The following is a 25,156-nucleotide window of genomic DNA, read 5'->3' on the forward strand; positions in this document are numbered from 1 at the left end:
TGGCTGATTGGTTTGCTTATCACAGTACATGCCGTGTCGCAGTAGAAAACAAACATCTGATTGGCTGTCACTGATTCTGACTGTAATGATGTGATGAGTATGACATCATCCTCATGAGGAAATACATCATTTAAAAGGATGCAATTTTACTGGTGCAATTTTAGTTTTTCCTATCCTATTTTCACTTTTTCAGTTACTGCGCACTGTTACTTGTGGTGGCAGTGAAGAGGCAAAATGAGACTTAAGGCCGAGTGGGAGTGTTGTCCTTTAAGTTTTTTTTCCCCCACAATTGTGGTTATTCAAACACTAAGGTCGGTGGTAAGTTGGTGAATTGAACAACCATTGGCTATGCTTCCATGCAGGGAGAGTTTCCTTCTTAACCCAGTAATACAAATAACCTGGTTATGGGATCGTGGCTTACTTACTTTTGGTTTTCACCGTCTGTCCGACTCAGACTCAAGAAACTGTCTTGAGGCTGAGCAGTACTTACTGTTACTATTGGGATCATCATTTCTTTCCCCTGTATTAGAAGTAAGCTACAACTGCTCAGTCAAATAGTATGGAAGCCCATTCCGACTAAATTGTGAGTTTATTTCTCAGAATTCTGACTTTTTATCTCACAATTCTGACTTTATTTCTCAGAATTCTGACTTTATTTCTTCCACTTCTGACTTTCTCAGAATTCTGACTTGTTTTTGCAAGAAAAGTCAGAATTCCATGATATAAAGTCAGAATCGTGAGAAATAAAGTCAGAATTGTGAGAAATAAAGTCAGAATTGTGAGAAATAAAGTCAGAATTGTGAGGAAAAAAAGTCAGAATTGTGAGAAATAAAATCAGAATTGTGAGAAAAAAAGTCAGAATTGTGAAATCTAAAGTCAGAATTGTGAAATAAAAAGTCAGAATTGTGAGAAATAAAATCAGAATTGTGAGAAAAAAAGTCAGAATTGTGAAATCTAAAGTCAGAATTGTGAAATAAAAAGTCAGAATTTAGTCATTATTTTATTTTATTGAGTGGCGGGAATGGGCTTCCATAAAATAGGGAGGGGGGGGTATTCTTTAACCAGTAAGACCAGTAGCCAGGTTGCTCTGACATGGAAACATAGCTAGTGTTAACTTTCCATGTGGAAGATTCAGTCAATAAAAAAGGATTTCTGGTCCCAAGAACAATGACATTACATTGTGGTTCTACCTAGGGTTAGGGTTGGGGGGGTTATGTGACTATTCGGCTGCGGAGGTACTCCATCACAGCATCGGTTCCTCTGGCCACGATGGCTGCTCTGGGCGCCCGGAAAGGATTCCCTTCCAGACTCAGACACCTAGAGGGAGAATACAGGTTTCAACTGAGCTTCTCTACATTGTATTTTTTTAGAAAAGCCTACTATTACAGATTTAAATGTAAAAAAAATTGAAGACTTGGACATCCTTCTTTAAATATGCTGGTAAAAGACTTACGAATACTGTATTAAAGGGAATGATGGATTGCAGTACTGAAAATTGGCAAAGTGACATTTTTGGGCCATAAATGGTATATTTATTTATTTGTTGATTGATTTTTATTTATTCATGTCTGTGCTTTGTTTTCTTAACATTCTAAATCTTTTAATTTATTTACTTTAATTATAATTTGTTCTCTTTTTTTCCCTTTTTCTCTCCACATGTTTAGTTGTTGCATCACTGTCGATTGTAATGGACTGAGCGTTTCCTTATACTTATACATACATAGATGCTATGACATTTTTTTATGTGATTGTGTGCAATAATTTCTTCGAGTATATTATGTGCTATATGTGTCATGTATCAGGGATATCAGGGAAGTCAGATGTTTAGTTCTTGTGGCCACTGTATATTGTTGAATTTGTCTGTGTTTGTGTTTAAAAGCATAATAAAAATATTGTAAAAAATAAAAAAATAAAAAACAAAAAAAAAGCCTATTATGTAACTGCCGCACACGCAGGTAGCCCACAGAACTTGAATGGACAGAACGGTTCTTCCACTGTTTGCCGTGGTAATTTGGCTAGCACAGCATAAAATGGCAGTTATGGAATTTAGTTGCTTTGGTGACAACGCAAGTCTGGACATTAAGGCTGTAAAGTCTGTCACACTTGCTTGAGAACTGAGCAGATGAGTCCGTTAGCAAACTGTCAAAACTCAACTGAAAGCTAACGTTAGCGACGAGGCTAACGTAGCTTTATCCAAGACTGTACGTCTCTCTCTAACATCAGGGTATCCAATTCCGGCCAGCATATGACCAAAAAATCACAATGATATACCAATATATTTCATCCTGTACTGTTTTCGCTGAAGTTTCTCATAAATTAACAATCCTCCATCTTTATTTTTTAAAGTTTAATATCGACTTGTAATTGATTTTCTTCCAGTCCCTGCAAATGGATGATAGCGCACCTATTTTTGAGATTCTAAATTCGTATCCAATTCCAGACACTTACTTTCGTCCGTGTCGGTGTATTCATATACTCGATATTAACCCTTTATTAACCCTTCCTGTACCTTCACAATGTTACAGATACTTGTAAGAAGTGCAGACTATGTACTCAAAGCTCATATTTTTCCATTTATCAGCCAATACCGATTCTCTACATGAAGTAACTGTCGCCCAAAATGGGATTTAAGGCTTCCCGCTTCTTGTTCGTGACTAAGTTCGTAATTTAGTGTTTTATATGCTTAAATGTGTATAGATATTTATGAAATTTGATACCTAGCTTCTGAAATGTGTATGACTTTACGTCACTTAGCTTTCGGTAGGGAACTCCGTATAAAAATGTCGGTAAACACCGGAAATTACGTGATTGACTGAGTGGCTGGAATTGGATACAATTCCGTTAGCTCATCTAGTCAACATTAGCATGTTAGCAATCCATGGCAGCAAGGAGACAGAGAAACTGTTTTGGTCTTTGCTGTAAAACCTCTCATCTCAGCGACTTGCCATGAGTCGGGTTTATACGGAAGCTAGCCCAATGGTTCACATAAAAATGGCCGCTGCTCCGATCATCCTGGAACGTTGAATTTGAATGGGAAAGACTGTTCTACCTATTCAAGTTCTGTGAGGTAGACACTGGTAAAAGACCTGTCTGGAATTCCATTTCTTCCCACAAACTGAAATTCTTCCCAAATTAACCCTCATATGAATTGAACGATGAAATTAAAGATGTATGACTGTGTGTGTGTTTTAACTCGAGTTCGACTGATATAGGTTTTTGAATGCTGATACCAATACTGATATTTTGCACAGAAGCGGTTGACAGGTGATATTTTGTGCGCATATTCAATGTTGTTAAATGTCACCCGTCATGCCAAAAATTTTTTTTTTTATTCTTGTCAGGGTGGAAAAGCCTCTGAAACAGCACTTAGACCATTAAAACACTCTGTTGAAACCCTTGATAATAATAATAATAATAATACATATTCATGCATACCTAAAACTACTGCATTAGAATCAACTCAAGTTAAGGCAAGGTAGCGTGTGTAGGTTAGGGTCAGCTGAGTGAGGGTCCACACACTGCTATCTGCTCCCAAGGTGTGTACATTTATTAAAGGAAAAATCCACCACTTTAAAAACAACTTGAACACCGTTAGAAAAACAGCTACTGGTGATATACTTTGCATTTCTGGGTCCATTTTGTTTGTTTGGTGGTGTATTTTTCTTATTTCCATGGAGAGGTGGCCAAACATAGATCAAGATATTTCCAGTGCAACTACAATGGAGTTTAATATAAGAAAACATTTTCAACAATCTAAAACACCCATGGTAAATGTCAGGTTTAACGTCAGAAAGGCGTGACTCTTGCTTTTGGAAACTCACTCTGTTGCCATTACTTTTACTATTGCCGTTGTTTTTGCTCTCTCCAACCATAGGTAAAATCCACAGGATCAGGCCAGTTCTCTGGGGGTTGTCGAAAGGCATTCTGGGAAATGTAGGAAATCACTAACTCAAGTAGAAGTAGACGAGGCAGGTTGAGGGAAAGGAAGACAATCTTTGGGTGGAATTTTCCTTTAACCCCTACACACAGGTGACAGTGTACTGGAAGTGTCACCTGTGTGTACAATAGGTGTTAATACATTCACACACCTTGGGAGCAGATGACAGTGTGCGGACTCTTTGGTTCTTCAGGTGTATATCCTACCTGAGGTTCGTACACAGTCCCAGCTCAGGCGGTATGTTCAGCAGGTCATTGTTTGACAGGTCCAAAGTTGACAGATGGACCAATCGCGTCAGACGACCAGGGTCCACGCTGCCCACCTGGTTGTTGCCGAGCAACACCGTCTCCAGGGAAACTATCTGATACAGGACGTCAGGGAAGGACTTGAACCTGCAACCAGCCGGCAAACACCGAGTGAGGAAACTAGATGACGACCTGAATGACTGTCTGATTGGTTAAACTGACTAACAGACCAGGGGGTTGGGAAAGGGGAGGGCGGTTTTATATTTTGTATATTATATGATGATCTTGTATTATGTATACCAGAACCTTTTGAAAATTCAATAAAGAGATGTTTAAAAAAAAAAAAAAACTGACTAACAGACTGTCAAACTATCCAAGTGGTTGACTAATTAACTAAGGCTGCGTTCACACTAGGCTTGGGCCGATATTTGATATTATCAAACATCACGATATTTCGTGAATATCATATTTTCTGCGATATTGAATTACTTACGTAATTGAGGAGCTTTGTGTACTTGTACTTTTTGAAGTATGCAATTTTACTCTTACATAAATATGTTTTGACTTAAGTATTATACTTCACCATATTTTAAAATTGCATCCATCACAGAGGACAAATTCGATTGGCTCTTTGTAAATACTGTATCAGAAACTGGCCAATCATAATCATGTTGAACCATGAACCGTTGATTCATGCTTTATTTTGTGTATGTACTTAATTTTGTAATGGTTGTTTTCCCAATTAAAACAAGCTAGTTTGAAGTCCTTTTAGCATTGCATAGGAAAGATCATATGTAATGTTTTCTTTTGTGAAAAAGTAACTCTGTAACTTTTATTCTGAGTACATTTTGAAAGTAGTTTTAAATAGATTTTAACTGCAGTAATTTTTCATCTACTAAAACCGTTTCAGCAAACTAACAGTACTTTTACTTGAATAGGATATTTTGGTACACTTTCAACCAGTGACTGTCAGAAGATACAGTCAGAACAGCCTTGTTGTTGTTTAGATAAATTAGACGGTCACTTTATGATTCTTTTTTAACTCTAAACGGCCAGACCCCATTCACCTCAATTGTTTGTTAGAAGTGTGAGATGGAACTTCAGTAGCTAACTCGCTCTCTGGTAGTTGTATGAACTTCAATGAAGTTTCAGTCTCCACTGAAATGGAGGTGAGTAGATACTGACAGGATTTTATTTTGGGGTGAACTGTACCTTTATCAGCTAGAGCATTACCTGTTATAATTGAGTATAACTGAGCGTAGTTTAGTCAGGTTCTCCAGCTCAGATGGCAGCTCACTCAGCTGGTTGTTCCTGAAAACAACCAGTTAGTTGTGTTAACTATGTACCAGGCTGAAATTGTAAATGCAAATATGTGTTCATCTGTGTGTGTGTATGTATGTGTACGTCTACCTGAGGTCTATGTGTGTTAGCTGCAGTAGCTTGCAGATGTCAGGAGAGCAGCAGGTCAGTCTGTTGAAGCCCAGATTGACCTCTGACACTGAAGACTGCAGCTCCATTAGTCTGGACAGAGAGGACAGAAAACAGCAGAAAAGAAGAGCCTTTATGGTTAGTTTATGAAACGATTTGTAAAATGATGCATCATAAAACTGTTGAGAATGAAAGACTAAAGACAGACTGATTTCCAATGCTGACTGTAAAAATGAGTGAATCAAACAGTGATGGGACAGGAGACGAAGGAAGAGGATATATAGAGAGACAGAGTGTGTGTGTGTGTGTGTGTGTGTGTGTGTGTGTGTGTGTGTGTGTACCTGGTGGGCAGGGTGGTCAGCTGGTTCTTGCTGAAGTTAACAGTGGTCACAACTCCACCTGCTACAGCATCAAACAACTCATCTGGAATATTCTCTGCCTGCTTCTCACTGACACACACACACACACACACACACACACACACACACACACACACAGCACAAGCATAGTACACTAGTACTGTAGACCGATATATGAGCCTGATATAGGCCTTTTATTAAAATTGGATATTGGCCAGTCAGTGTTGTCCATAAAAAATATGTACAATATGAAAATATACTAAATTACACTACCAGTCAAAAGTTTGGACAGGTCACATTTTTCTTTATTTTTACTATTTTCCACATTTTAAAATAATACTAAAGACATCAAAACTATGAAATAGGACAAATGGAATTATGCAGTGACCAAAAAAGTCAAACTATCTTACATTTTAGATTCTTTAAAGTAGCCGCACTTTGCTTTGGAGGAAAGGCAAAGGCAAAGGCTTTGGAAAGAAATTCATATACAGGCATCAACTTCACTATTGATATTTGTCTAAGAAACTAATTTCATTTTAAGCATAAGCCTTTTGATCAAAATGGCTGTAAGAGAATGAAAAACATAGGTGCCATCAAAAAAACAATATGGGTCAAACCGTAGCAATGATGATTTCGTATGACAGTTAGTAACTAGTACTCCAAAGTTAGCTTGTAGTAATACTGTGCTATTTTGCTGTGAGTCAAGTTAAGGTTACTTGTACTGCCACAGAGCCAGGCTTTCAATATCTTCATATTCAGGCTGACTCAAGCCTGTGTTCACTAGGAAATATGTCGAAACAAGTATAAATAATATGTATAAATGATGTCCTAGTATATAAAACTAGTACATAACAACTGTAGCCTTCATCACCAACCTGTACTCCAGCAGCTTGAGAGTTTTGATGCTGTGCAGGTTGACTCTGGCCTGGCTGGGTAACGTCATGGCTGTAGGAGCTGTATCTGCGCTCTCGGGCTCTAGAGTCAGTAGAGTCAGTAGAGTCAGTAAAATCAGTAGTCAGTAGATTCAATAAAATCAGCAGATTCAGTAGTAAGTAGATTCAGTAAACTCAGCAGAATCGGCATTCAATAGATTCAGTAAAGTCAGTAGATTAAGTAGAGTCAGTAGAGTCGGTGGGGTGGGGGGGGGGGGGTATTTAGTAGTGTCAGTAGATTCAATCGAGTCAGCAGTTCCTAGATTCAGTAAAGTTAAATCAGTAGATTAAGTAAAATCAGTAGAGTCAGTAGATTCAATAGAGTCAGCAGATGCAATGGAGTCAGCAGTCAGTAGATTAAGTAGAGTAAGTTAAATCAGTTAATCAGTTAATCAGTTAATCAGTAAAAATCAGTAGAGTCAGATTCAGTAGAGTCAGCAGACTCAGTAAAGACAGTATGAGTTCAGTGGAGTAGGTGGAGTCAGTAGGTTCAGTAGTCAGCAGAGTCAGTTAAATCAGTAGATTAAGCAGAGTCAGTTAAATCAGTAAATAAAGCAGAGTCAGTTAAATCAGTAGATTCAGCAGAATCAGTTAAATCAGTAAATTAAGCAGAGTCAGGTAAATCAGTAGATTCAGCAGTCAGTTAAATCAGTAGATTCAGCAGAATCAGTTAAATCAGTAGATTCAGCAGTCAGTTAAATCAGTAGATTCAGCAGTCAGTTAAATCAGTAGATTCAGCAGAATCAGTTAAATCAGTAAATTAAGCAGAGTCAGGTAAATCAGTAGATTCAGCAGAGTCAGTTAAATCAGTAGATTCAGCAGTCAGGTAAATCAGTAGATTCAGCAGAGTCAGTTAAATCAGTAGATTCAGCAGTCAGGTAAATCAGTAGATTCAGTAGAGTCAGTTAAATCAGTAGATTCAGCAGAGTCTGTGAATTCAGTAAAATTAGAGTTAACAGAGTAAGTCAGTAGATTCAGTTGATGCAGTAGAGTTAGTTAGTCATTAGGTTCAGTCAGACAGTCAGTAGAGTCAGGAAAGTGAGCAGGTTTAGAAGAGTCAGTAGAATCATTTAAATCAGCAGATCCAGTAGTCAGTAGATTCAGTAGACTCAGTAAAGACGGTAGATTCAGTAGGGTCAGTAGATTCAGTAGTCAGTAGAGTCAGTTAAATCAGTAGATTCAGTAGTCAGTAGATTCAGTAAAATCAGTACGGTCAGCAGATTCAGTAGAATCAGTAAAGACTGAGATTCAGTGGAGTAGGTAGAGTCAGTACTCAGTAGAGTCAGTTAAATCAGTAAATTCAGCAGAGTCTGTGAATTCAGTAAAATTAATGGAGTCAGTAGAGTAACTGCTCAGTAGATACAGCTGATTCAGCAGAGTTAGTTAAGTCATTAGTTCAGGACAGTCAGTAGATTCAGTAAAGACGGTAGATTCAGTAGAGCCCGTGTAATCAATAGATACAGTAGGGTCAGTAGATTCAGAGGAGTCAGTAGAGTCAGTAGATTCAGTAGTCAGTAGAGTCAGTTAAATCAGCAGACTCAGTAGTCACTAGATTCAGTAGAGTTAGATAAGTCATTAGATTCAGGATAGTGAGCAGGTTCAGAAGACTCAGTAGATTCAACAGAGTCAAAACGTTCGGTTATGTCAGTAGAGTAAGCAGATTTTGTTAAGTCAGTAGAGTCAGCAGAAATAGTGTTTATACCTTTAATTCTCCCTCTTAGATATTTCAGAAGCTCGTTGGTTCCTTTCTGTCAGGAAGACGACAGAACAACAGTGTTGGCATGAGTGAGGATGAGTGTGTGTAGAAGTGAGGCACTACATAAACATTATCAGCTGATTTTGGCTTTACACCAGGGTTTTTCCTGGCCCAGAACTGGACTAACATGGCAACAAACGTGGCTCTGAAATGCCATATAAGCGTGTTTAACAGCTATAGATATCACACAAAAATACATTTTAAATGAAGAGTTAGCGTTTGTCAAAAGCCGTAAAAGAAAGAGTGTAGGTGAGTTTGTCATTAAGACATGTTTAATCTGTTACTGACAAAGAATCATATTTATAGAACATTATCTTTCATTATCTTTGGCTATGTCACCTGAAAACCCTGTATTGGTCTGGCTGTAGTTAGTGTGTGTGTAACCTACAGTGAGCAGGTCTCTCCTGATTCCTCTCAGTGGGTTTCCCTCCAACAGCAACATCTTCAGATTGGGCAACAAGCTGAGAGAGGCTGGAAGACTGACAGACAAACACACACACACAAATACAAAGTTAGGATGTGACTGTTGATTGATGAACTTAATGGGAGACCAACTTTGGTGGCGCATTAGTTGTTGTTTCCATCCAACTCTCAAGAGAATTTAAAGCAAACTTCTGAAATTTTGCAAATCTGTCAGCTCATAAAGATCCTGCCAAAGTGAAATAATGCATGGAGGAAAGTGGCAGAGAATGTTGGTCTTCCTGTTGTTACTGCTAACTTTAGCTCTGGTAGGCTAGATTAATGCATAATCCTATCTTTGATTTGGATATACCTGTGTGATTTTGTTTTCATATACACTGGTGAAGGTGCTTTGTAAGTAAACTAAAATCAATAAAAATTGCTTGAGAAGTTTGGCTCCTGGGCAGAAACAGTTAACAACTGTTGTGATGTGCTGTATGCGATTACGAGGTGATGTCATGGTGATGTCATGGACCTACGTGGTGATGTCGTTGTTGGTGAGGTCGAGGCGTGTGAGCGTGCTCAGTAAGGTAATCTGTTCAGGAAGTGTTTTGATCTTGTTGTCTCTGAGCTCTAGAAGAGAAATGGCCATCAGGCTGGCCAGCTGCTCCGCCTCCAAGTCCTCAATCTGGTTGTTGCCAACATACAGCTCCTAGACACACACCCCCACACACACACACACACACTTTGAGGACATGATATATGCACAACATGTGAGGCAATGTAGATGCAATTTTTCTGCAAAGAATTTTGGCAGTATTTGACATCTTTCGTTAACATAATCCAAAGTGATATTGTCTTACTTGCCAATCCCTGCCAAGGACAATATTGGTAACAGTTGTCCATGTATATCATCAGTTTTAGAATGAAGCGATACTCTGGTTAGTCTTATTCAGGTTAATCTGTTTACATTAACCTCTGATAGCCTGTGATTGAGTCTCCCTGTTACCATGACTAAACCAGTGAAAAGAGTACTACTGGGTTACCCTAACCCAGTTATGATGTTTTCATACATCAACCCTACTCAGTGTTGGTTTTGAGATTGGACCATTGTTTTTGTAGGCTGTTGCTATGGTTACCTTCAAGTTGGGGGCAGGGAGCTGCGGGAGGAGGCGGAGCTTGTTGTGTCGGAGGAAGAGCTGCTCCAGAGCGAGCATCTCGGATATGCTAACTGGAACGCCAGTCAACTGGTTATTGCTACAGTCCAACAGCTTGAGACCTGCAAGGGATAGAGTCACAGAGTGACTAATGTTTTTATGTGTTGTAATCATTAGTCCAAATAAAGGAATAGTTCACCCAAAAATGAAAATTCTGTCATCATCTCCTCACCCTCATGCCAGTTGAAACACAGGTGAAGTTTGTCCATATAACACACAGGGAGGTTGCCAGCACAACTCCATAGCAGCCTTCTCCAAAACAACTGAAGTCAGTGGGGACCAGTTCTTCAGAGTTCCAAAAAGACCTACAGTATATTTACACCATCATTTAGTGCAAATCTTAACTACAGCTGATTGATTTGCAACAAATAATGGTGTATAGGTCTTTCTATTCACAGTGTGATTGTTTGGCTTTTTTTTTTTTTTGGAACTCTAAAGAACAGGTCCCCATTGACTTCAGTTGTTTTGGAGAAGGCTGCTACCAAGTTGTGCTGGCAACCTCCCTGTGTGTTATATGGACTAACAAATTTCACCTGTGTTTCATTTGGCATGAGGGTGAGTAGATGATGACAGAATTTTCATTTTTGGGTGAACTATTCCTTTAAAGGAACAGTTCACTCAAAAATAAAATCCTGTCATTATCTACTCTAGCAGATCTACTCAAGCTTGACTTGACTTATCTAGATAAAGAATTAAATCTAGGCCTTTTGGACTCACAGTGCAATGGTTTGGCTACAACACACTTGGATTTGCTGTAACCAACCAGACCCCATTCACTTCAATAGTTTGTTAGAAGGCTGAGATGGAACTGCAGTAGCTAACTCACTGTGTGTTTGGTGGTCATACAAACTTCAATGGAGTTTCCACTGACATGGAAGTGAGTAGATAATGGCAGGTTTTTCATTTGGGCATGAAATGTTCCTTTAAAAAACAAAACAACAGAAATATCAAGAGTGAAAGCCAGACGGGTAGGCAGAGACAGACAGACAAGTAGCCGTACTTGCCAACTTGGCCAGGCTGTCAGGAAGACAGGTGAGCATGTTGTGAGACAGGTCTAGCTTCTGTAGACAAGTCAGACGGCCCAGGCTGGAGGGAAGGCACTTCAGATGGTTGTTGGACAGGTCCTTCAACCAATCAAAGCAGACAGAATACCTCCATCAGCCAGACAATACAGTAGGCAGGGCCAGGTGGGAGAGAGCAACAGTATATTTACAGTGTATTTCTACCAAAGCTACCAAATTAGAACAGATTACAAGGCCAATTCTTGGTGTATCAATGTAATATCCTTTGGTACACCCAAGAGAGTTGTTTAGATCAGTGGTTCTCAACGTGGGGTCCGGGGACCACCAGGGGTCCTTGAGGGGGTTCCAGAGGGTCCCCAGCAAATTTCCGACTTATTAAACTTCAGCATTATTTCATTTACAAGAAGTTAACACAATTAGAGAATGTAGAAGAATGACTGTTTTGATCATAGTTTCACTGTTATCTCTCTACCTGCAATGCAGATAGTCATGGAATTCTGGACAAAATCATATCTAACAATAAAGATATTCTCAGATTTGAGTTCAAGAGACAAAATCTCATCAAATGGGGGTCCGTGGCTCTAATGTGGACTAAATTAGGGGTCCTTGATATGAAAAAGGTTGAGAATCAGTGGTTTAGATGGTGTTTCTAGAAGGTTCTGTGTCAGTATTCATTGTTCATTCATAAATTCAGTAAAAATTGAGTATTTGGTTGACTTCAGTCAAAAGGTTAACGTTTAAGTCTTTCTGTGCGCTTTCTCTGCTTGACAGTGGTTTTTTTACAACTTTCTTCTTTTTTTTCAACGTTCAGGTTCTTCGTCCTCTGCTAACTACTGCTCAATAGTTTATGCCATTCCTCCAAAGTCTGCCGGTGTGTGTGTGTGTGTGTGTGTGTGTGTGTGTGTGTTGCTGTGTTACTTACCAGCTCGGTCAGGTTTTCCAGTTGTCCCAGTTCTTCCGGCAGGGTTTCCAGAAGGTTCTGCTGGAGCGTCAGACTGCGAAGGTTCTTCAGAACACACACTTCCACCGGCAACACACTCAGCCGGTTGTGACTGGAGAGACGCGCCAACACACACACAGGAAAATACCCTGAGTGATGCGTTTACTGTAGCCAATTTTCTGTGCACAGTAAATATCCAATATCCAATCCAAACAGCATTAATGTTTAACGACTGCTTTGTGTGTGTGTGTGTGTGTGTGTGTGTGTGTGTGTGTGTGTGTACCTGAGTCGTAGTTGCTGTAGCTGCTCCAGTTCTCCCAGAGTACAAGGTAAACTGCTCAGCTGGTTGTCGTGGAGCTGACAAATCAATACAAGCATGTTTTATTTTTAGCTGCCTGTTTTGAAATTACTTCTAATAACTTAAACTAAATAAATAAAACGGTTGAATTTTTCATTGTAACACTACTTCCCTGAATCTACTGTATAGTACAAGTCAGCCAAAAGAAATGCTTGTTACTGAGTTTGAGTGAGTGAGTTAGTGATTTAGTGACTAGGGCCACATCCACACTAATAAGTTTTTGTTTTAGTCTCCGTCCATACTAACACACCTGAAAACACATGTCACATGACCATTCACGTACACTGGGCATGCGCGTGCCGGTGTAAACAGGAAGCAGATTGTCTACTCTGCGGTGGGTTGCTTAGCTGCAGAAGATACTACGGAGGAAGAACAGCAATGGGCGAAAAGTACGACCAGAGGTTTAACTGCACGACAGCTGCTAGCATAGTCAGCAATGCTTGTAATTCGTTATCCATGTTGAATTAACCACTGGTAGTCAAGGCTGATGTCGTTTGTTTTCTTCCGGAAAAGGGTCACGTGATAGGGGCGTGGCGAATCAGGGAAGGACACGTCGTGACTGATAAGACCCAATCAGGAAGCGAACGTGGGCAAGTGTTCGCAAGTTTTCGAGTCAGTGTGGACTTGCGGTGCAGCATAGTAAATCTGGCTGAGTCAGAGGATTGTTATTAGACCATATATTCTGACTGGCATCTAAGCATATGCAGCCACATATTCATCACTTAAAAATATGTAGCCTATGGCAAAATATTCTATTTTGTAAAGGCCTACATCGACTATGTGTCATATAGCCTATCCCTAACATAAACAGGTATTTTCAAATTGTTTGCAATTAACGGGGTTAACAGTTTTCTGGTGTAAGATTAATTTCTCTTTCATTTTGAGATAGCCTACTTGTTTGAGGTCTGACCATTTTTTTCTTCACCTAAATGTAAAGAATTGCGATATAAGCTATTATATTACTATTATATATATAGGCTATACATATCACGGATGTATAAATGAAATATTCAAACCTCAGCTGGAGTTCGGTTGTCGACGGCAACGCTGTTGACCGCAGCAGTGATTTCTTTCCATGCTGCATTTTTTTTTTTTACGCTTCCGTAAGTTAGTGAGTTAATGAGTTAATTAGTGAGTTAGGGGGTTACAGAGTGGGATAATGTTTGGATTTACTGACTTAAAAGGCTACTTAGTGAGTGGGTTAGTGTTACTTACATCCAGTGTAGTGAGTCCAGGCAGTAGGCTGATGTCATCAGATAACGCTGTAAGCTGATTGGATGAGAGCAGCAGTTTGGTAAGTTCAGTCTGTTCCCACCAGCGCTCTGACGCTCCAAATGACAGATTCTGATTGGCTTCCTCTGGTGTGTCAACGTTCAGACGATAGACATTCTGAGGGACTGAGACAGACAGTTACTACGGTTAAACTTCACTAGTACCGACTAATAGGGCTGAACAATTAAGACTTAAGAAAACATCTTTGTTTGGTACAGATCCCCGCAAAAAACACACCATAATCATTTTAATGCGTTTTTCAATGAAAATGAGAATAATGATGTAAAAATTATCATTCTCTCTAATATTGCAAATCATATCGCAATTGCAATATCAGTCAAAATAAGCGCAATTACATATTTTTTCAAAATCGTTCAGCCTTAGTCCTGACTAACTCACTACAGATACCAAGCAATCCCACTGAGATTGACAAAATATTTTTGAAGAGAGACAAGCATCATCAGACCAGCATTTCCCATACAATGTCAATACCCGCCAGTCTGAAACATAGCCTTCAGCCTTGATAATCAGATGGAAGTATAATAGCTAATGCTGCAATGCCATTATCTTATACCAGATTGAGACACTTCAGTGTCTGAAAAAATATGAACTAAGTTGGAAATCGTGTCCCAGCTACTACCACTGGGCTGCACAGAAAACTCAGTACATCAGTTGGTGGTGATAACACCCCGGTGAGGAGGTGATTCGCCATTCGAGTAGAAGAAGCAGAAGAAGAAGAAAAAGAAGAGGAAGAAAAAACACCCAAGATAATAGGAAAGCATCCAACTGGTCTATGTGATCACTGTCAGGCTGAAGAGTCAGTCCATGTGATTATGCAGTGTGGAGAATATGAGGAGGAATGAGAACAAATGAAAGAAGGATTTAGAAAGGCGGGAATCCAGGAATTGAACATGAAGACAATAATACTGAACGTATAAAGTGGCACATTGCGGAATTTTCTTTGATTTTATTAATCAAACAGGATTAAAAAGGTAGAATCTAGTCTCTGGTCCACACTGTGAAGCAGAAGGTGGCGGTAATGCACCTATAATGCTGGTTGGCAACCGCCGTTAAAAGACAAGAAGAAGAAGAAGAAGATGATGATGATGATGAAGATGATCCAGGCCCTTCATGCGCACAGCCACCACCTTGAATAACTGAGAGCTGTAGGAATCTTAAGTCTGGGGAAATCATGTTTTGTGTGATTTCAACTGTGTGACTTAAGATATCTTGTAAATCGTTTTCTTCCACTTAGATTACATTTAAATACAGTTACAGTTACTCTCTTTCAGTTACAATTTTTCTGAGTTCAGTTACAATACTTTAGAACACTGATTCTCAACCTTTTTCATATCAAGGACCCCTAATTTAGTCCACATTAGAGCCACAGATCCCCATTTGATGAGATTTTGTCTCTTGAACCCAAATCTGAGAATATCTTTATTGTTAGATATGATTTTGTCCAGAATTCCATGACTATCTGCATTGCAGGTAGAGAGATAACAGTGAAACTATGATCAAAACAGTCATTCTTCTACATTCTCTAATTGTGTTAACTTCTTGTAAATGAAATAATGCTGAAGTTTAAGTCAGAAATTTGCTGGGGACCCTCTGGAACCCCCTCAAGAACCCCTGGTGGTCCCCGGACCCCACGTTGAGAACCACTGCTTTAGAATAAAGTTGAGCTCCATAGTTTACATTATTCTGTCCATCCACGACCGTCGACCGCGTCCTGTATATTTACAGTCTATAGCAGTGCCTCATACTGTAGCAAATTAAGCTAGGCTATGCTTGAAATATGCCATATACGTTATTCTGTAAGACTGTAAAAGACAAAATGAGCACCACCAAGTCTTTATAGCGTAGGCCTACTTATCTAAGGGTGTAGGGAATGACCTTTGGCCATGGCAATTCAACGGCAGAAACGTTAAATCTCGACTGCAATGGTAACACACACAGTGTAAAGTGGAACTTCACTTTACCTTCAGTAAGCCCTCGGCCTGACAGGTTGAGCTGGCCGCTCTTTCTGGCTGCCTTCAGCAGTCCGTGAGGAACGGTAGGTTCTGTTTTCTCCGTCCTGAATCCCGCCAGAGAATCCATTTTATCCCCTCTTTTAAAACGAGACATTGTCGGTGTACTTAAATGACTCCGAGAATGTGAATTTATACGGCTACGCTAGCTGTAAACTATGTGTTTACATCTGATACCACCCAGGCTCTTCTTACTGCCGTAAACCAAACTCGTCTTGAATGTCGTAATCTTGCCGTGTCGAGCAGTGGCTGGCGCATGCGTACAAGCAAGGTAAGTGGAAAAAATACGTTTTTCAGTGACAACAGTGTCCTTTGGAACAAATTTTAACACTCTGTGTTGTATACAATTCGTCAGTGTTCATAAATATGAAATGTAAATGATAATATGTTTGTTATGTTAGATGTAAGAGATAGCAGTATTGTCTTGTCAGTCACAGTGGTCAGAACAGAAGTGGTGTCCGCTCTTCTCATGGAAAAACATTGTACAGATTGTATAGTTGCGCAATTATTTGTTTTTTTGTGCAAAAAGACGTGTTTTTTGGTCAGCATTTGAGTGTTGTGGATTTCTAGAAATTGCACTTTTATTCTGAAAAAAATCGGACCGGAAGCCGGTCTCAGTAGGCTATAGCAGCGCTTCCGTTTCGTCCACCTGGCTGCAGTCTGCTGTCAAATCGAAGTTAAGAGTCATCAGCTGTAAAGTAAAGCGCATACAGTGAGTAGCTGTACAGTGGAGTTCTGGTGCTTTTGGGTGCGGTGTGTTGACGCCGGTAGAATCTGTATGAATTTTGTGTTAATTCTGAAGTGTGTCAACTCAGATTAAGGTTTACATAGCTAGCTAGTTAACGACGGAAAGCTGTTTTATAAGCACAGCTGGCAACTTAACGTTAGCCTAGCTTGCTAACTAACCCGCAACGTGGCCCGTAGTGCTGTTATGTGATCAGTTTTGTAATGATGGGATCAGAGTTTCAAATTAGCGGTAATGCTGGTAGTGTTTTTTTTTTTACTGTGACTGTAGCCCTGAAAACCCCAGTCTCTCTGATATTGAATTGAAGGCCACGCCAAACATAATTTAAAAATCCGTTGCCTCGCTTTCGACAAAAGTATATGTGTCGTAAAACATGACTCAAGACCTTTTCTGAATAGTTAGGTTCCACTCTTTGATTCGGCACACATCGTATCCACCAAGCGGCTCTTATTTCTATTACATTTTAACTTTAATAATTGGTTTGCCTGCACTCCCCATAATCTGTCTCTTCCACCAAAACACACCGTTGAAGGTGATAAGAAGCAGTGTGAACCAATTCTAAAAGTTGGGATGTTATTATAGGTGCTATTTAGTGGGTTATATGTATGCAGACTTGAAAAAAATATATTAAATCTAATTTTATGAGCTATGCTTTTGCCGACAAGCAAGGCGACATGGTGTGACGTTCTTTGTATACAGGAGAGAACTGCATGTATGGGGTGTTGGTATGGCTAAAGGCTGTGATACAAGCCACTTTAGGCAAGAAGATAACTTAGATATTTTATTGTAAAACTAGCTTGGCTGCTAGAACCTGGCTGGTGAAATTCAGAACTACACTGCCTCATTAGAAAGCCAAAATTTCTGTATGTTTGTGTGTGTGTGTGTGTGTGTGTACATTTCTCTGTGTCTCCCTGTGCAGCAGTATGGCCAGTGCTGACCAGATCACAGCAGTAGGGAAGGTTCTGGTGGACCCAGGACTGGACCTGACCCGCCGCTTCAGAGCCTTATTCACTCTGAGGAACCTGGGAGGTAACACACCTCCACAAAACTCCAACTATACTGTATATATCAAATAGGTGTATGGTATGTTACAATAGTTAGAATGAGTCATTTTTCACTCCTGCGTGACTTTAAATAGATGGGCAAGATATATATATATATATACAGTATATAATGTCGTGTTGTGTGATGTCTCATTTGAACTTTTTTTTTTTTTTTAAACTTTAATATTTAGTGCATACAGCCAAAAGTATTGTGTATGTTGACTTATGACTTTTTTTTACAACCAGACAGATAGAAAAAGAAAACAGAAGCAAACAAAATAAACAGAAAACAAAAACAAAACAGCCATGGTTACAAGTGACCATTATGGAAGAAGGGTGCATACAAATCCAGTATCTTGAAATTTATATATCAGTTAGTCCATAAGCATTTTCCACTGTCATAAATCATCCATTTCTTCCATTTACTAACAAAACATTTTCCCAAAAATAAGTGTAATTTATGACATTCCCAAAAAATGTGTGTGGTTTGCCTCTCTATTCCCACATATCCGCCATTTACTCTATACTTACTATTTTAGGTGTAATGAAGTAGCAGGTTAGGTTTTTCCATCCAAACTCCCTCCATGTTCTTGAATGTGTAGTGGTGTGTAGGGGTGTGTTGTGTTTCACACATGCTGAGCCATTCTTCCGTTGTAATGTCAATGTTCAGTTCCCTCTCCCATTTAGCCTTAATGTACACAGTAGAGGAAGCTTTACAGTCTCTTAGATTTTGGTATAGCACAGAGATTGCCTTGTCTCATTTGAACTTTAAACTGTGGTAGGTGCTGAAGCCATAGAATGGATCAGCAAGGCGTTCAGTGATGAGTCTGCCCTACTGAAGCATGAGCTGGCTTACTGCCTGGGGCAGATGCAGGACAAACAGGCTATACCAACGCTCACTGCTGTACTCAAAGACACACAGCAAGAACCCATGGTCAGACATGAAGCAGGTAGGAAGAAAACATTTCTACTACATGTTTATTATCATGTCTATTGTACGGAAGAGGATTAGGGCCACATGTGAAAAATGTATTTGAGTTCTGACTTTAAAGTCAGAATTCTGACTTTTTTTCTCAGAATTCTGACTTTAAATTCTGACTTTATTCTCAGAATTCTGACTTTAAAGTCTGACTTTAAAGTCAGAATTCTGACTTTAATCTCAGAATTCTGACTTTAAACTCAGAATTCTTTTTCACCTGACTTTTTTTTTCTTTTTTTTTCACCTGACAAAACTTTTTTTTTTGGTGGCCCTAATCCTCTTCCGTACTATTGTTTCTTTTTTTTCTTTTTTTTCTTTGTTATTTTGGGGGCATTCATTGTTAAATCGGTGCATGTTAAGATGTGGAGAATTAGCTAACAAGGTGATATAGTATTTTTTTCATGTCATTCTGATTTTAAAGTTAGGTTTATTTATTTTATTTTTTTTGGTATGCAATTCCTTATTTTATTTTTATTTTTTTTATTGGTGAAATAGCATTACAAAAAAAAAGAGTGACATAGAAGATAAACAAGATAGACATAATGGACAGACATACAGACAATAACATAAAGCAGTTACGATGATGTATGTGATGATATGATAAGAGTCTGGGAGCAGAGATTACAGATTGGCATGTGAAGCAGGGAGTGTGGTATGTGTGGCGGAGAGAAAGAAACAGACATAGTGTTAATGTTATAGTGATAATAAATATATGATGTAACAGCAATAACATTATAATAACAATAATAAAATAATATAATAATGACCATTATAATAATTAACATTACATCACGTCTATTGTTTCTGATTTTTCCCGAATTTTTGCTTTTTTTCTTGTGAAATACTGAATAGCTCTCAACAAGTACCTATGTAGGAAAAACCCTGACCATGTAACTGATGAGGTGGCATGTTGATGTAATGAACAACACTCTTTGTATGATGGATGCATATTTGCTTCTCACTGTAGCCACATGAGCACTGGCTGTGTGCTTCTGTCTTGACTGTGTGCCTGTCTGTCTCTAGGGGAGGCTCTGGGAGCGATTGGTGATCTTGTGGTTCTGGACCTGCTGAAAGAATACAGTCAGGACCCTGTCATAGAGGTAGGAACATAACTGGACCAAGGCCTTACCACAGTGGCGTGGGTTTGAATCCGGCCCTTGCCCTTTGCTGCGTGTCATCCCCCCCTCTCTCTCTGCCCTCACTTTCCTGTCAATCTCTACCGACCTGTCAAATGGAGGCAAAAAGCCAGAAAAAAAACATAAAAAAAAGAAAAAGCATCATCTAAGGTCATGAATAGCAGTGGTTCTCAACGTGGGGTCCGAGGACCACCAGGGGTCCTTGAGGGGGTTCCAGGGGGTCCCCAGCAAATTGATGAATTGTTAAAATTCACCATTATTTCATTTACAAGAAGTTAACACAATTAGAAAATGTAGAAGAATGACTATATTCTCAGATTTGGGTCCGAGAAACAAAATCTCATCAAATGGGGGTTCGTGGCTCTAATGTGGACTAAATTTGGGGTCCTTGATATGAAAAAGGTTGAGAATCACTGGTGAATAGCAATAAATGTGTGCTAAAATTAGTTTTTATCATCAAATGTCATTTGCCACATACATATTTGCTAACCCTGGATACCAAGGACCCATGGGTAGGTGTAATGTTATAGACCTGTCTAGCTTAGCAAGGTGTTGTTCATATCCACTGGTTTTTCTGGTAATGTCATTTGAAAAATGTTAAGTACCTGCCTGTTTTATGCTTGAGGTTTTCAACATTTTGCTAATTTAAGGGCAGGTAGCAAGTATGTTGACACTTGTTATTTGGAACATTCACCTAAACCTAAAAAGGTTCAGGTGGTAAAACAAGTTGCTGGTGTTGACACCTCTGGTAATGACAGTCTCACTACAAAGCTTGCAGGAGTCTTCTGTTTTTATAACCGAACTATGTCCACACGATGGAGGCTGCCCCCTTTTTTTTAGACAAATTTGTCAATTTAATCTTTGTTTTTGTTTGGTCAGAGATGAGGAGGTGCACTCGTCTACTACTTTCTTGCCGACATTTTGAATTACGCTTCACTGTGGAGACAATTTGTCAACAGATATATGTGATTGGTTTGATCGGGGTCGAAGCACAGCCGGATTAGTCCACTTCTCTCGATGTTGCGGGATTATTACGGGAATGGAGACACGTTCAAGTAGGCCATCATGTTCCAAAAATCCAAACTGCCCAACAAGTAGATAGTGGAAAAGAGAGCAACTCACCTGAGGAACTCTGACTGATGTTCACACTAATAAGAGCCAGGCAAAGCAGCCTCTCACATGCATGCCATTGGACACATTTTTCTGTAATTGCTGCTGAAGAAATGCACCAATCAACTACACCAAGAAATACTTCTGTCATAGAGGTAGGCGACTGAACGTATACAATGTGTACAACTAGTCTTTTAATGCAGCTTAACAAATGTTAATGTTGCAGCATTGCATTATGGTGAAATGTCGGGATGTTGTCGTTCCCCCAGTGTCCTCTAGGTGTCAGTGTGTCAACCGGCTGTGTTTGGGGTACAGAGATGCCTCAGTTTTTGGTTCCAGTATTGCTTTGAAAATGCGAGTTTTCAAAGCAATATGACGCAACTAACAACTAACTAATAAACTAACTGAGATCCACAGAGGCCAAACAATCACAGAGCACTGGTCACAAATACTGTAAAATTATTTCATGTAGTGAGGAGAAGAGTTTGGAAAATCATGACGACATATTATGTCAAACTGCAATGGCAACGAGGAACAGTAGTGACAAGTAAAAGCTCACTGACAGGGATAGACCGACTCTTAACAGGATAGTTGCTAAACCCCACAAAACGACAGACTCAAACTGAACCGAAGCGTCTGACACAATTTCACCAAAGATTGTATGTTGTGATCTTAACACAGCTGTTTTTATGGCAGGGCTACCATTTGTATCAAAGCTGCATGTAAGGAGCACAAAACTTGGAGCCCAGAGCAATGGAAAAAGTGGCAGCAAATATGTGGGAAAAGACAAGGTGTTTGAATACTTTATGAAGGCACTGTAGATGGAGGTAGCATACATACAGAAATGTGTTCAGAAATATGCACCGATTCACATGTGGAGAATGTAGCTTGACAGTTGTAAAACGAATCATCTTTAGTTCTTTGTATGAGCAACTGGGATAAAAAGTGGAATTTTAAAAAAAATGGTGTATCAAGGTCCCCCTTTGGATGTGTACCAAATATGTTGTTGATAGATGAAAAGGGAAAAACTTTTTCAAAAATGCAAATTAGAAAAAATCCATCATAGTTGACTTTGGTGGTCCAGCATATGTCTGTTTTTGTAGATGATGTTACATTTATTTATATGATGGTTTACAGAACAGAAGTAACACATTTATTCACATTTGTGAGTCTGTTTTTTTGCATTCAACAATCTTAAAACTTGTGGATTGTATATTTATCTTTTTTCATTTAGATTTCTATTAATTTTATTACATATATTTGTGATTAGTGAGACAGATTTCCCTCTAGAGAGATTTCCTATACATCAGTGGTTCTCAACGTGGGGTCCGGGGACCACCAGGGGTCCTTGAGGGCATTCCAGGGGGTCCCTGGATGAATTGTTAAACTTCAGAATTTTTTCTCATTTTAGAATGACTGTTTTGATCATAGTTTCTCTGTTATCTCTCTACCTACAATACAGATAGTCATGGAATTCTGGACAAAATCATATCTGACAATAAACTCAGATTTGGGTCCGAGAGACAAAATCTCATCAAATGGGGGTCCGTGGCCCTAATGTGGACTAAATTAGGGGTCCTTGATATTAAAATAGGTTGAGAACCACTGCTATACATCAATCGTATGCAGTAAAACAGTTGTAAAGCAGGTTTGGCCCTCCCGTCCTGCAGGTGGCAGAGACGTGCCAGCTGGCTGTCCGGCGGTTAGAGTGGCTGCAGAGCGGCGGAGAGAAACAGGAAGAGGGCGGAGCTACAGACGGGAACCCCTACTCCTCCGTAGACCCCGCACCCCCCGCGGCGAGGAAGAGCGTCTCAGAGCTGCGGACCGCCCTGTTGGACGAGGGCTCGCCGCTCTTCGAACGCTACCGGGCCATGTTTGCTCTGCGTAACCTAGGCAACGAGGAGGCGGTGCTGGCGCTGGGAGATGGTAGGATAGAGTGCTGGTTTATACTGGTTCAGGGTAGGGCTGGGCGATATGGACCAAAAATCATATCTCGGTATTTTTAGGCTGAATGGCGATACACGATATATATATCTCGGTATTTTCTACGAAGTGGGCTACATGTTCAGTTGTAAGTAGGGCTGGGCGATATGGACAAAATCAAATATCACAATATTTTTGACCAAATACCTCGATATCGATATTGCGGCAATATTGTAGGGATGACTATTGGTGCTTTCACAAAATATTTACACAATGAGATTTTTGATAAATAATCATCAGTAATGTGGATATAATGACTAAGTGGGTAAAGGCAAATAATAGAACAGCTAGAACAGTCTGGTAAGTTCAGAAAATGACATCACTTTACTGTAATGCAGCCTTTAAAACCAGGAAAAGACACTTATGCCATATCACGATATTACGATATCCAAAATCTAAGACGATATCTAGTCTGATATCACGATATCGATATAATATTGATATATCGCCCAGCCCTAGTTCAGGGCTACCGTTTTAGTTGCATATCATGAGAAAACTGCATAACTCCCAACTGGTGGTTTTCATGTATTGACTGCAACCGAAGGATTACGTGGTCCTCTATGGGTTGAGAAAATTCTACGACCCCTGGGCCTATTGAAACCTTTTCAACACCAATTGGACAAAACAAGGCTGTTTCTCTTAGTTGATGTTGACATTTCGTTCCATCACGACCGTGGTTATGTCCTCATTGTCTGACCCCGACATAAACCTTCTGTTTCGTCTCCAGGCCTCCAGTGCTCCAGCGCCCTGTTCCGTCACGAGATCGGCTACGTCCTGGGCCAGATGCAGCACCCGGCGTCGGTCCCGGCGCTGAGGGCGGCCCTGGAGCGTCCCGGCGAGAGCCCCATGGTCCGGCACGAGGCGGCCGAGGCCCTGGGCTCCATCGGCCAGGACGAGTGCGTCGCCGTGCTGCAGCGTTACCGCGGCGACGGGGAGCGCGTCGTCAAGGAGAGCTGCGAGGTCGCCCTGGACATGCTGGAGTACGAAAACAGCGACCAGTTCCAGTACGCCGACGGACTGGTCAGGCTACAGGGTTAAAGGGTCAGGATTAAGGGTGACAGTCGCGACTCCAGACCAGGACTCTTCCGGGCCGGCGCTCGAATCCTCGGATGGAAAAACCTCTCGACTTCTCAGCAACTGAGGAAAACGGCCTTATTTTCACAATAACTTATCTCTTAACATTCTTTTTTGGAGATTTTACGCCTTGTGAGCACATGCAGCGGTTCTCAAAGTGGGGTCCAGGGACCACCAGGGGGTCTTCGAGGCGGTTCCAACGGTCATTGAGGAGGTTCCAGGGGTTCCCCAGCAAAATGTGGAATACTTTTAATGTCACTAGAAATGATCCCAATTAGAGACCGTATAAGAATGACTATTGCAATTCCAGGTTTTATTCTCATCACTATTATCTCACCATGGGCTGATGGACTAAAGTTTATTTTACTGCTAGGGGGACTGATGTGTGTGTGATCAGTCAGTCTAATAGAATGGAGATGAGACAACGTAATGTACTGACTGGTTCAGCCCTCCGGTCAGGCCTCAGGTCAGTTCACATTTTCGTATTACTGTTTGATGCAGAACAGAGATCAACTAGTATTTCTGGTCTGGATATATGTTGGGAGGTAGACAGCACTCCAACTTGGGAAGGTTATTTTCAAAATGTACCTGCTTACCATCTTAAAATTGTAACTCGATCTCAACCTCAGCAATGTAACCTGGTTGCTTTCAGTCACTTCTGGGTGACTTTACTCCAAAATACACAATATGCAGTGAAATGAACAATTCATTGCAATTTGCAGGTTGTAATTTGAATTTGTGTCTTTATCATCTATCACATGTAATCCATTGCAGCACAAGTCTGTGGTTTTGTCTGTGCTGCTGAGGTCTGTCTGTGACCTCAGACTGTACATTGACCGCTTCACAAACCATAATAAAATGCTCAGTGATCTTGTTTATGGTCTTTGTGTATTTATCACCTCAGTAATGTGATTCTCGATTAGTAAGTTATTTAATACACCAAGCAGTTAGGTAGGTTAGTTATTGGGGGATAGCTTTTGATGATATGTTTTTTTCTAATTTGGCACATACAGTAGTCCGGTTCACTCGCTACTTGGACACAAAGAATGGTACTGATTGGCCCATAGGGGGCGCTATAGTAAGCCCTCAAAGTCTAAGGCTCAGCCCTGCCGCACCATTAGTCGTAGAGATGTGAAACTTGCTGCAGATATGTATCTGGACATGCTGAACATTTTTGCCTCTTGGGCCCAT

General features: G+C 40.1%; 2 protein-coding genes across 5 annotated transcripts; one reads left to right on the plus strand and one right to left on the minus strand.

Annotated features, from left to right (window-relative positions):
• Positions 1 to 6: 6 nt before the first annotated feature.
• Positions 7 to 16,084, minus strand: lrrc40 (leucine rich repeat containing 40). Of its 2 annotated transcripts, none has more exons than XM_071531142.1 (15): positions 15,848 to 16,084; positions 13,809 to 13,990; positions 12,519 to 12,592; positions 12,218 to 12,347; positions 11,274 to 11,397; positions 10,196 to 10,335; positions 9,596 to 9,768; positions 9,046 to 9,136; positions 8,604 to 8,649; positions 6,845 to 6,929; positions 5,952 to 6,059; positions 5,593 to 5,703; positions 5,416 to 5,493; positions 4,144 to 4,329; positions 7 to 1,317 (listed from the first exon to the last, which is right to left on the minus strand). In XM_071531142.1, the coding sequence occupies exons 1-15, from the start codon at positions 15,990 to 15,992 to the stop codon at positions 1,212 to 1,214; spliced, it is 1,779 nt and encodes a 592-aa protein (XP_071387243.1). In that variant the 5' UTR covers positions 15,993 to 16,084; the 3' UTR covers positions 7 to 1,211. The 2 variants fall into 2 exon arrangements, with proteins under 2 accessions (XP_071387243.1, XP_071387242.1); XM_071531141.1 differs by having other exon boundaries at positions 6,845 to 6,944.
• A 472-nt stretch (positions 16,085 to 16,556) lies between these two features.
• On the plus strand, positions 16,557 to 24,829 carry dohh (deoxyhypusine hydroxylase/monooxygenase). Of its 3 annotated transcripts, none has more exons than XM_071531143.1 (6): positions 16,557 to 16,607; positions 17,560 to 17,669; positions 18,466 to 18,633; positions 19,686 to 19,762; positions 22,579 to 22,834; positions 23,619 to 24,829. In XM_071531143.1, exons 2-6 carry the CDS (start codon positions 17,564 to 17,566, stop codon positions 23,927 to 23,929), a joined length of 918 nt encoding a protein of 305 aa, XP_071387244.1. In that variant the 5' UTR covers positions 16,557 to 16,607; positions 17,560 to 17,563; the 3' UTR covers positions 23,930 to 24,829. The 3 variants fall into 3 exon arrangements, with proteins under 3 accessions (XP_071387244.1, XP_071387245.1, XP_071387246.1); XM_071531144.1 differs by having other exon boundaries at positions 16,567 to 16,607; positions 17,563 to 17,669; XM_071531145.1 differs by having other exon boundaries at positions 16,593 to 16,671.
• The last annotated feature ends 327 nt before the right edge of the window (positions 24,830 to 25,156 follow it).

This window comes from Centroberyx affinis, unplaced genomic scaffold (genome assembly GCF_046629955.1).
Source record: "Centroberyx affinis isolate AG114_WGS23_722 - 3 ecotype Tasmania unplaced genomic scaffold, CSIRO-AGI_Caff_v1 ptg002042l_1, whole genome shotgun sequence".
NCBI classification, from domain to species: domain Eukaryota; kingdom Metazoa; phylum Chordata; class Actinopteri; order Beryciformes; family Berycidae; genus Centroberyx; species Centroberyx affinis.

What these genes read in the sequence shown, in the direction of transcription:
- lrrc40 (XM_071531141.1), bottom strand. Translation starts at nt 15,992, where the DNA reads ATGTCTCGTTTTAAAAGAGGGGATAAAATGGATTCTCTGGCGGGATTC. An exon ending in TCAGGAGAGACCTGCTCACT is followed by an intron (nt 8,650 to 9,045) that starts GTAGGTTACACA and finishes TCTTCCTGACAG; the next exon opens with AAAGGAACCAACGAGCTTCT. An exon ending in CTCAAGCTGCTGGAGTACAG is followed by an intron (nt 6,060 to 6,844) that starts GTTGGTGATGAA and finishes TGTGTGTGTCAG; the next exon opens with TGAGAAGCAGGCAGAGAATA.
- dohh (XM_071531143.1), top strand. Translation starts at nt 17,564, where the DNA reads ATGGCCAGTGCTGACCAGATCACAGCAGTAGGGAAGGTTCTGGTGGAC. An exon ending in CACTCTGAGGAACCTGGGAG is followed by an intron (nt 17,670 to 18,465) that starts GTAACACACCTC and finishes AAACTGTGGTAG; the next exon opens with GTGCTGAAGCCATAGAATGG. An exon ending in GGTGCTGGCGCTGGGAGATG is followed by an intron (nt 22,835 to 23,618) that starts GTAGGATAGAGT and finishes TTTCGTCTCCAG; the next exon opens with GCCTCCAGTGCTCCAGCGCC.